Raw genomic sequence first — 14605 nt, 5'->3', positions numbered from 1 at the left:
ACCTTTTTTTTTTTATTTCTCTTCTATATTTCTCATCAATAGCAGACCTTACACCCTCAAACAGTAAGAAGAACGAAAAAGATGTCTCCCCAAGCTGATATCAATATGTCTAAGTCTCATTACGGCCAAACGCACACTTCTACCATGACTTCATCATTCTCAGAGGTACTTTGCCATTCGGCCAGCTCGTGCTCAGGCCAGCTTATGCTAACAATCATCACCCCTCCACAGACCAACAACGATGGCATCCGACACATCCGCAAGGAAACCACTCTATGGCCTAAAGTGAAGCAATACCTGCTCTCTCGCGCCAAATCATCAAAGGACCCTAACACCGTCATCCCGCGCCCCATGTGCGCCCTCTGTGATGAAGCAGAGCTCGACATCGCCGGAATCCCGGCCACCGACATCGACCTAGTCCGCTTTGAGGCCGCTCTCTTGCCCTGCGGACACATGTTCTGCATCCCTTGCCTCAACGAATACCAGGACAATTTGCCGGACGCCAGCCCCTACGATGCCGTTTACAACCCCGTCTGCGGCCGCCGCCAGCTCGCGCGCGAGTACAAGTGCCCCGTGTGTCGTGCGGATATGCACCACAGGAAGTGCTGGTGCGAGGTGGGAGCTTGCGGCCTTCCTTCTTCTGACCTTCTCGATGGTGGCGTCGCCGAGTCCGAAGGACAGTGGGCGCCCAGGTTGCTGCACCCTGGAGAGGTAACACAGGATGAGATCGAGGCATTGGAGTGGGTTGATCATAACCCTGCCGTGATGGATAAGAACACTCGCCAGAAGCTTGTCAAGCTGGTGAACGCCGTGCCAACTACCCTTCCGGAGTGGGAGGCTACTGTTGCCTCCATGGACGTCGATGAAGCCGACGACGACGATAACGGGTCATCCGAAGACGAAGACGAAATTGACGACGAAACTGACGACGAAACTGACGACGAAACTGACGACGAAACTGACGACGAAGACGAAGATGAAGACGAAGACGAAGAAGATTGTAGCAGTAACAGCGATGACGATGCCGAATATCCCCACGATATCGAGATGGTCGACCTTACCAGCGAGGACGAACTAGACTGCGGCATTACGCATCGGGATAAAATATTCAAGAAACTCAGCAATCGCCCCATTGGCATTCCCGATGACGCTAATTTGAACAACAAGACCTACCCCATCGCTTTGTGGAATCAGGTGGTTGGCCCCGTGTGCTACAAATGCTATTGTGATAGACTGCGCAGATTGGACCGTGTAGAGTTGCCTTTGTTTGAGATAATGCCTGTTTCGTTGAGGCTCAGGCTACAAAGGATTGGAGAGGAGGAGGAGGAGGAGGAGGAGATGTATCCACGTGCGAGGTAATAAATAGAAGAATGGGAAGGGTTAGTGCTGATGGAAGAAAGAAAGCACGGGCAAGAAGGAAATGCTTTGAGATTATTCGTGGGTTGATGCGCTCTCTTACTGGTTCGCCATTTGGGCCCCTTTGAGAGTTGCTATCACGAAAGTATGGCTGTAAACTGTTGATGGTGGATGCTGGCTGTTGGACTAGAAAGACATAATTGTCTGTAACGGAAAGTGTATGGATTGGCGCAGATAGACCTGGGAAGGCACGAGCCAAATTTAATAAAGTACGAGAGCCATGATGATGCTCAAGTTGATTTCTGAACCCGTTTTGAATATCGGCTTGGATACGACCAAAAAGCAAAGCGATTGCGTGGATTTGACAGAAGACGAACCATTTCTCTCTCATAACAGAGACTTGACGCGAGCATCTCATTAATGTGATCTGACTTTGATTCTGATGCCATGCTCACCTGCAGACTGTCTTGCCTCTTGCTTCTTCCCCGATGAGTGATTGTGTTGTCGAAAATGCATAACAACGGGAGACAAAATGAAGGAACTTAGTTACCATAGAAATTCCTACCAACACTTTACACCCTCATGCTATTTTGCTTGGTTTATCTCGCCCCGTGGTCATACAACTGTTGAGTGTCCCTCCCCCCTCTCTGCCCGTCATTGCAGTCAGGCAGTTTCCTTTTCCCAAAACGGACATGTTCACTTACACGCAACACCCCCCACTTTCTCAGCCCCCCCCCCCCCCACAAGAATAATCCCACCACCGCCCCTACCCCACCCCACCCCACCCCACCCCACCCTCACGATCCCACTGCATCCAAAAAAAAAAAAGAAAAAAGAAAAAAGGTGCTTGAAAAAGATGAAAAAAACAAATCACTGCGCCAGCCGCGAATCGAACGCGGGGCCCATCGATGGCAACGATGGATTTTACCACTAAACCACTGGCGCCTGGTGTTGTTGATGAAATAGTTTGTCAATGATAGACTTATATAAGTAGAAACAAAAAGAACAGAAAGAACCTGGAGATGCAAACGCCAGACAACCACCGACCGTGGCCGCTAGGTTCGGGGGTTTAACAGGATACAGCACAAAGCAGCAGGGAGGCGGTCCCTGCATGTATCTATCTATGTATGTACGTACGTGTGTGTGTGCACGACCTTGGTATTTGGAGAGTACTGCGGTAGCAATAAGACAAGATCAAAGTATTTGAAGTGAGTTAATGGAAGCAGCACAATGTGTAGTGGATCAGCATATAAAAGGTTCGTATGTAGTTGAAGGATCACAACTCAGAGGTACTCGATTCATGTCGTTGTGTACCGACTGGTAAATGTAAAATCGATGGATGTTTCAATTTCCTGTGGACTGGCTTGGAAGCGTAGTAGGAGGTCCTGCCGCTGGTAGGTGTGCTCGGTATTACACATGCCCGCGTGGAGGAGGTTGAAATGTAGGTAGTGTTGTTGGAACCATTTGAACCAAGATGAGTACCTAGGTGCACAGAAGGGAAATAAGAGTACAGTCGGTCGACTTAACCCTAATCGATATACGGGAAACCAGCAAAGCATTCCTGGGAAACTGGGGTAGTCGCCCATGTTATGGCATATCCTGATGCAGAATGCATCTTGACGGGAAACGCTTCATTCGCTGCCTTTCATCCTGTGTTGTCCTGCTTTCGATTCCCGGTTTTCTTCCTCTTGGAAAGGTCTACGGCTTGAGCCCTTTGCACCGATTCTGGTAAGAACTCGGCTTGAGGACTCGGAACCAGGACGACGAGGACGGGGAAGAACCGCCGGAAGAAGAAGAGGAGCAAAAACGGGCCCGTGATTATGTCCCTACCGAATTGGACCAGACCGTGCAGCCCGATCATGAAACTCAACAGGCACACCAGGCACAAGCAAGCAATCATCAAATCTACTCTACAGTCGTCTACTCTAACACCATCTATGCCGTGCGGATGACGCCCTTTTAGCTCCTCCTTCAATCAGACAGCGATAAGCCACCCAGGCAGATTATATGTACCATGGGAGTAAGCGAACAAATGCCCAAGTAATCTATGTAGATGTCCATAAAACAAAGCAAGATCTGCCGTAAAGCCGGCAAGATATAGAATGCAAGGAATGCCACCAGACAATCCGAGAGACCGAGAACGAAAACCCTGCTCACATAAGATGCAGCGTGATAACGGAAGCAACAACCCAGCTTGAGGTGGGCTTCCAAAAGATATGTCCTGCAGTCAGAGCTGATCATCATCCGAGTAGATCAATCACCTCTTCTTCCGCTTAATAAACGGATCAACAGGCGCCTTCTTCTTCACTATCGGCGGCGGTCTCTGTTGTTGTTGCTGCTGCTGCTGGTAACCTGTACCACTACCACCCAGTCTGCTTGGTCCAGTTGGAGGACCGGGTCGAGAAGGACCAGCAGGTGGTTGTCGCTGTTGCTGATGGCCCGGATACGGAGGCGGAGCTCCTTGTTGAGGACGAGGTTGGTATTGAGGAGGCTGCTGAGGTTGATAGTCGAACTGCGGCTGCTGCTGCTGCTGCTGCCGAGCAGCCGGTGCTCTGGTAGGGGGTGCCAACCCCAGGACTTCCATCGCTGAGGGGTCACTCGGCGCCTGCGGCGGTGGTCTTGGTGGGAGGTTGTTGGTATTGGGGTTGTAGCCCCTGGGCCCCTTGGGGGCTCTGCTGGCGATGGGGTCGATGTGTTGCTGTGATAGGGAAAATGTCAGTCAATCTAAGCTCATCATACGTTACTGCTGCTTGTCCCGGTATCGAATACTACGTACCTTCTTGCCAGGTTGATCACCCCCGCCTCCCTCATACGGCCTCTTCTTTACCCTCGGCGTGAAAGTCGTCCCCTGAATGACCGGCAAGCCTTCCCTGTACTGTGTTGGCTGCGGCTGCTGCGGGGCAGGCGAACTTCCGAACCCGTTCCCGGTATGACTTGGAGTATTCCGTCCGGAAGGAGGTCTGGACGAACCTATCGCACTGCTGCCGCCGACAGCAGCAGCCGGAGGAGAAGACCCCCTGAATGACGATCGATCCCCCATTTGCACATCGCTATCCTCGTCCTTCACCTCGACCACCTCCCGCTTGATACCACTTGGCGTACTTTCCCTGGTATTATCAGAGCTAGTAATCGCCAGAGCCTCGAACGCCGCAGCAGACAGCTGTGGCCCCGTCTGGCCTAGCATTCCCATGATATTTCCCGTGGTATACCTATCGCGTCGCTTAGAATCCTCAATGAGCTTCGCCCAGAACTCACCCTGCATGAGAGCGCGGGAGTCACCGAGAATCCACAGTGAAGACCGCGCACGCGTGAGACCGACGTTCATACGACGGATATCCGTCATGAAACCAATACCACCTGTGGGGCTGGCACGAACGCATGAGAAAATGATGATCTCGCACTCTCGTCCTTGGAAGGCATCAGTGGTATTGAACTCGATTTCGTCCGTGATGGCATCGCCGAAGCGCTGGGCAAACTGAGACCGCAGCCGGTACAGCTGGGCCTTGTAAGGAGTAATAATGCCAATCTTGCCCTTGAGGTCGACATTGCCGTAATCGGCCTTGAAACGGCGATAAAGTTGCATCGCGACCTTGAGTTCTTCTTCGTTGACCAGTGACTGATTCTTTGGTCCCCGCTCCTGCGAACCGCGGACGTCGAAGAAGCGGTACGGACCAAGCAAGGTACTGCGGTGCCAGGGCTGGAGGCGCGACTTGGCCATGTCGTCACCGTCTTGTAAGAGACCTTCGTAAAAGGCGGCTCTGGGAAAGGAGCTGATTTCAGGATGCATACGATACTGGGTGTCGAGGAGGTGTACGTCCTTCTCGTGATTCTTCTGCATGCGGACGAACAAACTCTGGTCGTAGCCGTACCGTGCAGCAGACTGCGAGAGAACGGTAGGTGGTAACTGCTTAGGATCACCGACAAGAATGCACTTGGAGCATCCGTACTTCAAGGGAATGAGCGCACTGAGCTCCACACACTGCGCCGCCTCATCGATGATGACCGTCTCAAACTCCACGTTCAAGTTCTTGAACATCTCGTGACCGCTACCGCTGAGAGTGGCGCACAGCACCTGAGCCTTGTCCAGAATCTCCTGCTGGACCTGTCGGCGTTTGATTTCGGTCTCTCTGGCAAATGTGTTGCCGCTAGCTTTATCCGCATCGATGCGCGCTCCGATGTGCGCCTGGCGCCGCTTGAGTTCGTCGAACTCCCGCTGATATTTGTTGACCAGCTGCCTGTCGTCAATCGTGCGCGCTGCTTCCAGTTGAGGTCTGAGTTCGGCAATCTTCTGCTTGATCTCGCCCGCTTCTTGGTGCAGCTTCTCCCGGTCAGTCGGGCCTTCATCCTTGTTCAACTGAGCCTCCAGTTTCGCCTTGACCAGCTCATCAAGCGTGACATCCTTGACTGCGCTGTTGATGGCATCGCTGCGACCGAGACGGACCACCTCAATTTGGTGAGTTGTTCCGTTCTGGGTCTTGACGCCATTCTTCAAGCGCAACACCAGTTCGTCCACAGCGGCGTTACTGGGCGCGCAAACAAGCAGCTTCTTTGCTGGAGCATTGTTCTTCGCAGCTCCGAGTCCCGGACGCCCAATGGCCACACCAGCGGTAGGGTTCTTGAGCACGCCGGTCAGAAGACAGCCAACCATTGCCACAATGGTCTTAGTTTTACCGGTACCTGGAGGACCCTGGATAAGGGTGAACCCATCGTTCTCCTTGGCGTTCAGGATCGCCTTCGCTTGACCTGGGTTAAGATTCCAGTTTTTCATGGTGTTCTTGATGTTCTCCTCGCCAAAAGACAGCATAGGAGACGGTTCAGCCCTCAATACCTCGTCCATAAGATCATAGTATTGTAAACTTTCCAGGGCGGCATACTCGCGTTCAATGGTCGTCATGTTGGTGATCTTGACAACGGTAAACTCGGAGCCAGGCAATAGTGCAGGTAGAATTTGGTTACCTTTGGCATTCAGGCGGTAGACGACCTCCACATTGTCCTTTTTGTAAGTTGTCTTCCAGATACGCGAAAGACAGTGTAGTTCTTCAGGCTCTTGAAGCGGGTTTTGGCCCTTGGAAATGATGACAATATCTCCTTCAGACAATTGACGGTCTTTGTTGATTGCAACTGGAACCGACGCCGTAACTTCCATGAACTTGTCGACTGTCATGCGACTAAGGACCTTGATGCCAAAGGGCTTGGACGTGGTTTCATCCTTGGCTGTGACAAATGAGCGCCAGGCTTCATTGATGAGCAACGGAAAGAAGGTTTGCTTGTAGCTGACCGGGTCCTGGTAGGTATCCGAGACGTGATCACAACGGTACCCGTTCGGCGGATCGTTACCTTCGTGGAAGATGTCCCACTCCAAGATGGCCTGGTGCAACACATCCATAGGGGGAATAAGGCGAGCGCGCATATCCTTGGCGGACCGCTCGATCTTGACCTTCTTCACCGGTCCGCGCATCTTCTCAGCCAACAACCGATGGGCGCGACGCTCGGCCTCAGTCATATTCTTCTTCCCAGCGGCATGGAGTGTGATCAACTCGTCATCGTCAGACTCATCTTCGTCTTCCGATGATGAACCAACCATGATCTCGTCCTTCAGCACTGGGGCGTGGTCTTTGCCACGAACCCCAGCAACACCAGCCAGACCTGAGCCTTCTCCCTGGACCAGCTTTGGTGGCGCACGCAGAGCCTTTGCCCTCGCGATGGCCTCAGCATCTCGCTTAGCCTTGGCTTCTCGCTCAAGCCGCCTAGCCTCCTTGATCTTGTCGGCAGCCTTTGAGTCGATTTTGGGAGGAGCCTTGGCTGGGGCCTCAGCCTTCATCGTCTCCAACAGAGCATTCTTCCGCCTCTCAGTGGCCTTTTCAAAGGCAGGCGTAAGCGAAGCAATGTGGTCTTTGAGTGATGCCTTTGAGAAATCGAGCTTTGCCTGTTTCATAACCGGCTTGACCTCTTGCTTCACAGGCTTTCCACCAACGAACTGCGCTTCGATGGCAGCATCGTCCCCGAGCGCCTTGAGTAGCTCGATCCGTTGCTCGTTGGTGAGATTCGTCTTTATGGGGTAGTCCGTCCGCCCATCAGTCATCTTCCTCTTCTTCAGCATGTTGTTGAGATAGGCGACTGTTTTTGGCGGAAGATCCATACCGTTGTCTTGCAGACGCTTGATCAACTTCTTGGTGATTTCGATAATACCAGCGATCAGATATTTATCGCGGAGTTGCAACATGTCCACCAAGGGAAGCGAGTGTATTCTCGGCGGCTCCAGGACCAACTTCATGCCCTCTGAGCCGTCGTCACCGTTTGTCGCCGAGATGCTTTGAGGACTGCTAAGTGCCGAAGCCATGAGACCGTCTTGGGCGAGGAGCTTCTCTGCAAGTTCCATCACATCACGACAAAAGTCCTCCATGACCTTCTTGTCCACCTTCACGTGCCAGAGTCTCATGGATCCGAACGAGTGGCCGACGGCTCTCCATTCGCAATCCCACCATCCCTTAACGATAGCATGTTCCGCAGGGGTCAGGGTCTTGCGTCTGAGTTGACCTACGGACGGATCACTTAAGCTATTGAGCACGAATTCACAGCATTTCAACAAGTGTTGCATGTGACTCCACGGATTATTGGAGTCTTTGGCGTTGGTGATATGGTTTACGGCGCCAGTGAAGGCCTCCAGGAACTGGCTGAAGTACTCCTCAAGCATCTTATTCACGGCCTCAGATGGCGTCATCTCACCTGTGATGGCTTTGATCAACTCGAAGCCAGCTTCGCGAATGGCTTCCTCACCGTGTATTAGAGTCGCCACGATGGGCTGGATGGTGTTACTCTGCGGATCCGAGCAGAAACTGTCAAGATCAGCCGGGTTGAAGTCAGACAGACGGCCTAACATTTTGCCAATTGCCGCCGATTGCTGTTGAAAGCGTCTGTTGAATTTTGCATGCTCGTTCTTGAGCTGGTCTTTCCGCTTAGGGATAAACCGTTCGATACTCCTGAGAGGCATCGTAGCTCTCAACATGGCCTTGGCGAGATCTGTTTGTCCGTTCCAGACGAGCTCCAGGAATGACTCCCACAAAGCGCCAGAGTCCCTGTTTACGGCATCTTGAACAGGCTTCTCCTTGACGAAAGCGTCCCACTCCATCAACGTCGCCTTCGCGTCCAACGCCAGGGCAGACTGTATGATAGCTATAGCAGCCTGTGAGAGGCCAACGTTGTACTTGTCCGCGGCCTTGAGTCTGGTCGCGTCAATGATGACTTCCTTGTACTGAATCACTCTGTTGAGTAACTGGTTGACCATGATAAGAGACGTTCCTGTATCAAAGGATGGAAGGCTGAGGTAGCCGTCCAAGCATTCTCTCAAGGTCACCAGACCAGCAAGGATACATGTGGCCTTCGCTTCAGGGGCTGCGCTTGGGTCGACCCGGAGAGTTTCGAAAAGATGCCGAAGAAGAGTTTCGCAAACGTCTGACCGCCGCGCTAACGGAAGGGAACGGATAAAGGCCCTGACCCATTCTGCCAACGCTGGTATTAGTTGACCGTTGTTATCATGGTCCTCGACCATCATGTCCGGCTCAAGAGACTGGCTTAAAAAGGGCCGAAAAGCCGGGCTCTTGAAAATTTCCTCCACAATCATACTGGGGGTGACTTGGTCATAGGCATCCCAAAAAGCCTTTGACGAACGCTCCATTAGCGTACGAAGTGCTTTCAGTATCATGCTCAAAGCAGGGACGTTATTGGTGCCGAGGTTTTCGAGAGCAAGGAAGTAGACATTCGGTTGTACTTCCATACCGCGGAGGTTTTCCAAAATACTCTTTTCACTCATAGCTCGCAAAATGAGGAGGAATCCGCTCCAAAAGCGACACAGCCGCGCCGGGGGCTGTATCCCCCTATGGCCGAGTATATGGGACTTGAGGCCGCTTCTGACAGCCCATTCCCACTCCTCATCGGTGAGGCTTTCCGGTGACATCCGTTGCCATTGTGCCTCTGCAAACGCCCTGTGAACCGGATACTCTTCGAAAAGGAAGTATGTCATGGTCGGAATTGCGCCTCCCACCATCTTCAGCGGCTTCTTAGGCTGGACATGTTCGAATACATAATTGAATATCTCTAGGTTTGCTTTGTTGGTGTTCAAGTATGCCATGCAACAGAGCGATTCGAACAAGGCGAGACACGGCCAAAGTTCGATTCTAACAAGCTTCGTAGTCGGCATGGGACCGTCCCTCTCCAGGATGAATTTGGCTCTCTTGAGGCCGCGCGTGATGCGTTCTTCATCGAAGGCTTCGAGGTTTTTCTGTAGATTCCGCAAGAGCTCGGCGTTGTCTCGGGAAGTGTATCTGTAAATTGGATTAGCTGGGGTCACCAGGCCTACGGTGGATCAAGTAGGTTCTTGCGAATACGCACTGATCAATGGCTCTGATGAATTGCTGGCGTGTCCTATGCCATGTCCGGGCACATTGGTCACATTTTGTGAGAAAGAAGTTGACACGCTCTTTCCACTCGTTGATCCATTTACCAGCCTCTGGCATCACCAACAGAAGCGAAAGGCCGTAGGTAATCCTACGTCTCTCGAACCCGTCAGCAATTCGCTTTTGCTTTTCTGCCACCGTTGTCCCGTTCGCATCGGGGAGGTCTGGCAACGCGTAGTCCGTATCGTCATCGTCGCTGAGCAAAGGGCAAATTGGGTGTGCGTCTGGAGGAAACTCTTCAAAGGCTTGATGCATCTCCATCATAGCCATCTGGACGTCTGCGGTCCCCAGCTCTGGGTACTCCATTTTGTCTGACATCTCGGCGGTCGATTCGAGAACGTAATGGCTTCTGGTGGTTGTCTAGGCTGACGGAGCTGCCGGAGCTGGGAGGGCGAAGTAGGTCGGCGCTTCGATGGTCGCAAGAAGCAACCTTCAGCTCAAAACAGACGGAATGGTTTAGAGAAGCTTTTGCATCGGCAAAGCGGTAAAGGAATGACAAGAATAGTTGAAGCAAGATGCTCCAGGCAACCGGGGACGAGCAGTGATGCTTTGTCGGAGGGCAAAGGCCGAGATGGCTATGGATGCGGGTATCTTTTGCGCCCACAGACCAAGGGTTGGAGGAAAATTGAATACCAATAGGACAGAAGAGAAATCCGCGCTCGTGGGGTTTTATGTTCCAGGCCAGTGAAGGAGTCTGACCCCGTTCTTCTTTCACCAAGCAATCAGTGAAGGCTATCTCCTGTTGTATGTTGGATTTGACGGTGCGGCTGTCAGAAGGGAGCTTCCTCTGACATGCCAGAGCCAGCGTCCAGTGCCTGGGAAAGGAAGAGGAACGCTGTAACGAAACCTAGGTTCTGTTGTTGCGCGTCAATCCAGAAAGGAACCGCGTCAGACCTAAAGTGCGTGGGGCCGCTAAAAGTTGCAGGGGGTAGAGGGGCGCGGCAGGCAGGTCCGACTCGGATGGTCAGAAACAGGCAGCTGCTCAGCAGCTGTTGCCAGTAGCCAGATGGTGAGCTCCTATGGTACGGACTCGCCCAACTCCCCGTCTCTTCCATGAATCACCGAATCTTCGGACATTGAGGTGATTCGCAATCGAGTACTTACTTGGAGCTGTCAATGACGACAACATTTTATGACCAGAATGGGTACATGTATGTTCTTTTGTTAATTACATGCTTTCTATCAGTGCATCACTGGGGATGTGGACATCAGATGAAACTGTGGGAGGGGATCTAGTCTCAAAAGGCCCAGGAAGCTTTCATCCGTCACAACAGTACTAAGAGGGTCCCAAGTTATGGCATGCAAAAGAGTCAGATTGAAAATTATTGCTGTCGGAAAGAAATCAACTGCTTCCGAACCGACTCTTTCCGGCGTTCCCTGTCTATCCATCTCGATGGTCTCCTCCCTTCCCCCGGTCCAGCAGGTGTTCCAACGGGCATTCGGGTGCCTCCCTCCACTCCTTCGTACCAGGCCTTGTCGCCTTCCGGCATTTGAAGCATTGTTGTCCATGACGGATAAAAAGCTGGTGTAAGCCATACTTGAGGTGATCCGGCACTTTCACGTCGCAGTGTCTGAAGCAGTCCTCAGCATTTGCTTTCTCCGGCACCCAGCCGAGCCAGCGACAGAACCGGTGGACATGCGTGTCAACTGCAAAGCAGGGCATGCGAAGACAAAAGAGTGTAACACAGGCGGCACTCTTGATTCCAATACCGGGATACTGGACAAGCTTGGCCATGGCCTCGTCTTTGGTGACGCTGTGCATGTGGTCTAGGTTCAACGTCTCTGGGAAGGCGACTTCTCGCTTACCGCCCGTTCCGTTGTTCTCCATTGCCATCTGCGCCATATCCAACGCAACCATGTCGAGGATCAGCTTGATATGCTTGGCTTTCTGGTTTCCGTTCCCCGAAACCTTGATAGCCTGGGCCAGCTTTTCCTCTGGCTCGCTGGCAACCTTTTCCCAGTTGATGCTCCCCACGCCTGAGCCGTGTTCTCGTAAACCGTACTCTTGAGCTACGTTCCTGATCGCTCGGTCCGCCATGGCCATCAGTGTGTTGCCGCTAATCAGCGTCCGGAGGAGGGCGTCCAATACGCAAGGTACCTCGCCACATCCGGCCTTCTCCAAAGATGCCTTGGGCATTTCCTTGGGTTGCTCTACCTTGCCATGCACGGCTGCCAAGACGCGATACACATCCTCGCATGCTTCAGAGGTAGGAGCCTGGCGATTGGGGTAGGGTGAGAACCCTGGCGTGAGCCCCATGGGATTATTTGGGCCCCTTCTCACTGGCATTCTGTAGTCAGGGCTGTCACGGTCCACAGTGGCTATTTTTGTGGCGGTAACCTTGGTTGCCTTCTTGCTGGTCTTGACATTAATCTGTCCATTGCCGCTATCGAGGTTTTTGTCCGTTTCTGTATTTGGTCTCTTGGAAGACGACTTGGTACCCCGTCGATCCCGTTCAGTGTGTTCCTCGTCTTTGTCGTCGTCGTCGTTGGGGGTGTTCACCTCAATAGTGTTATCCAGAGAAGTGCCCGTGATGTTCTCTACAGCTTCTGTCGCAGCTGCATCTTCCGTCCGATCCTTGATGATGGCGGACTGAACCTTGATCCGGCGTTTGGTCACACTCCGGGTATGATGTACCGAGATATCTACAGGTGTAGTCACTTGTAGGGGCCCTGTACCGATCGGCGTCTTCTGCGCCTTCACATCCTCGGTCCGAATCTTTGTACTTTCAAGCAAAGTTTGACTCTGGCGTTTGGCCATACTTCGCGTTGAATACACCGGCGCATTGGAAGAAATGCTCAGCGAATCTGGCGTCTCTGGAGTTGTTCCAGGGGTTGGCAAAACGCCCATGCTAGGAGGCAAGGCATCCCGACCACCTATGTAGTCAACTAATTAGCAGGCTGAAATCGAGAGCGAAGAAGTAAGCGAACCTTTGAGAGGATGCGCCGGCGTGGCATGTCCCCGCTTCCGTTTCCCTCTCGTCCAGGATTCAGCCTCAACCGAAGCTACAATAGTCTCAGATACATGATCTGGAACAATGATCGGATTCTGGAGGGGGTTCGCAACCACGATGCGTTCCTCGGTGTTTACTTTGAGCCTCTTGGCGGCTGAACGGGTTTGGATTCTCATCGCAGCGATTGACGCAAAGTTGCTTTGTGAGTAGTGTTCCACTTGCTAGCTAGGAAACCAAAAAAATGATTGTGTGCGTATACACTAGAGTTAGAGCGATCGCTTGAGGAGGAGCGAACAATGGGCGTGGGATGTGAACAGGGAGATGCACGTTAAAGTAGCGAACAACTCTCCCCAAGTGGCAAAAAGGAAGCTGCCGGATGAACGTGCATGAACAATGTCTCATCGGCACTGTGACATCAAGAGTTCATCTGTAATCCGGTGTTTATTCATGACTGAATGACTGCTAACTATGACAAGGGCTTGGTAATGGGAAAAAAGAAGGCATTGGCTGGGTATTTTTACAATGATCATGAGCAGTTCTTAAGGAGTACTGGTGTACTTGCTCTCGTTTTACTTTCACAGACTGAAACACCGCACGATGTTAGCAGAAATTCAACAACGCGAGGTGTGATACATCGAGGTATGAGATATCCAAAGCTTCAGATAGCATTTTTCTCCGCAGCAGAATGCTAGGCAGTCAAGGTTTTGATAATTGTCAAAACATCATGGAAAGGGAGGGAGGTGATGATGAAAAAAGAGATTGGTAGCTCACCCTCAGTATGGATGCCTTGGCTTCAAAAGGCTGTCCTCAGCTGCATGTCTTTGGCAGCGCAATACATACATGTATTGTTGTTTGTATATCCAAACATCAGAGTTCAAAGTTGAGTCCAGGAGAGGGAAAATGGGAATGGAGATGAACGAGAGAAGCAAGTTCAGGTTTGCGAAAATTGAACGTGAGAGTGGGGGCGCGATCGGTGGGGCCGGCACCGGGATGTTCCGAGGCGGAATTACCTACGACATTTGGCTTGGTCCTGATTCCACTTTACCCCTAACCCTTGCCAGCGTGGGCATGGATCAGGGCATCGCCTTCTTGCCAGTCTCGCAACTCCAAGCCCGTATCAAAAACCAGTCGCTGTCGGTCTCAAAGAACGAAGTGCACCTTGGTCGATTGCTACGATGATCCTGAGAAGCGTGCAGAGAGAATCCGCAGTCACCAAGTTATGGGTCAACAGCTGGCGAAAATGACCTCAAGGCCTGAGCGAAAGTGCCGATGATTCACCTCCAACTCACTCGAGATGTCCTTTGAGTCCCAGAGAGAAACATGATGGCTCGTTCTAGAGATGTGGCCGCGGAGGTATTCATTGACTTTCCGTGTTCTTCAATGGGAAACATCTCTCATATCCCGATAACCTTTGACTTTGTTTGGAACGCTTAGGCTCTTAGGTATTCGCTACCAACATAGATCGCATCACTTCTCTGTATGAGCGCCTTCCATCCGATATTCTGTTTGCAAACAGCCCAGCCGTGAGACCACCGGGTTAGATTACGATTGCTGTGGCGACGGGAAATTAATATCGTCTTCTGATTCATCCCTTCGTCAAGGTCTCCTGCCTGATGGAGCGACTTGCGTTTGTATCTCAGATTCTTTGCGTGTTGCTCCATCCATCTCGACGTCTATAAATCTGGGCTGTCCTCGACTCTTTCTAGATTCCAGACAAAGCAGGTGTCACTGTCACTCACTCCTCTTGCGTGAGCTTGTTTCTTGTATGAAATCCCTTCTCGTTCCAACATCTTGATGACATTCAGTCCTTGTTCACCCTGCACCTTTCTTTCCTATCATACTGCG

At 51.9% G+C, this 14605-nt stretch overlaps 4 protein-coding genes and 1 non-coding gene across 5 annotated transcripts; 1 reads left to right on the top strand and 4 right to left on the bottom strand.

The window, feature by feature from the left end:
• Positions 1-81: 81 nt before the first annotated feature.
• B0T23DRAFT_430712 (uncharacterized protein) lies at positions 82-1359 on the top strand (the record flags this gene model as incomplete). Its single annotated transcript, XM_062840269.1, has 2 exons — positions 82-165; positions 232-1359. 2 exons carry the CDS (start codon positions 82-84, stop codon positions 1357-1359), a joined length of 1212 nt encoding a protein of 403 aa, XP_062690943.1.
• An 871-nt stretch (positions 1360-2230) lies between these two features.
• Positions 2231-2301, bottom strand: B0T23DRAFT_t268. The gene has a single exon. It is a non-coding gene; the product is annotated as a tRNA-Gly (tRNA).
• A 666-nt stretch (positions 2302-2967) lies between these two features.
• Positions 2968-3459, bottom strand: B0T23DRAFT_196921 (uncharacterized protein). Its single transcript, XM_062833309.1, has one exon. It carries the CDS (start codon positions 3254-3256, stop codon positions 3002-3004), a length of 255 nt encoding a protein of 84 aa, XP_062690942.1. The 5' UTR covers positions 3257-3459; the 3' UTR covers positions 2968-3001.
• On the bottom strand, positions 3435-10334 carry B0T23DRAFT_196912 (SEN1 N terminal-domain-containing protein). The gene is made up of 3 exons (XM_062833308.1): positions 9745-10334; positions 4133-9677; positions 3435-4054 (listed from the first exon to the last, which is right to left on the bottom strand). The coding sequence occupies exons 1-3, from the start codon at positions 10125-10127 to the stop codon at positions 3614-3616; spliced, it is 6369 nt and encodes a 2122-aa protein (XP_062690941.1). The 5' UTR covers positions 10128-10334; the 3' UTR covers positions 3435-3613.
• Positions 10335-10918: 584 nt separating this feature from the next.
• Positions 10919-13075, bottom strand: B0T23DRAFT_196897 (DNA glycosylase). The gene is made up of 2 exons (XM_062833307.1): positions 12738-13075; positions 10919-12683 (listed from the first exon to the last, which is right to left on the bottom strand). The coding sequence occupies exons 1-2, from the start codon at positions 12934-12936 to the stop codon at positions 11191-11193; spliced, it is 1692 nt and encodes a 563-aa protein (XP_062690940.1). The 5' UTR covers positions 12937-13075; the 3' UTR covers positions 10919-11190.
• Between the last annotated feature and the right edge of the window lie 1530 nt (positions 13076-14605).

The sequence above is a fragment of the Neurospora hispaniola genome (assembly GCF_033458365.1).
Source record: "Neurospora hispaniola strain FGSC 10403 chromosome Unknown B0T23scaffold_6, whole genome shotgun sequence".
In the NCBI taxonomy this organism is placed as follows: Eukaryota; Fungi; Ascomycota; class Sordariomycetes; order Sordariales; family Sordariaceae; genus Neurospora; species Neurospora hispaniola.
Note: the sequence above shows the minus strand (reverse complement) of the source record. Positions and strands in the feature narration are given on the sequence as shown.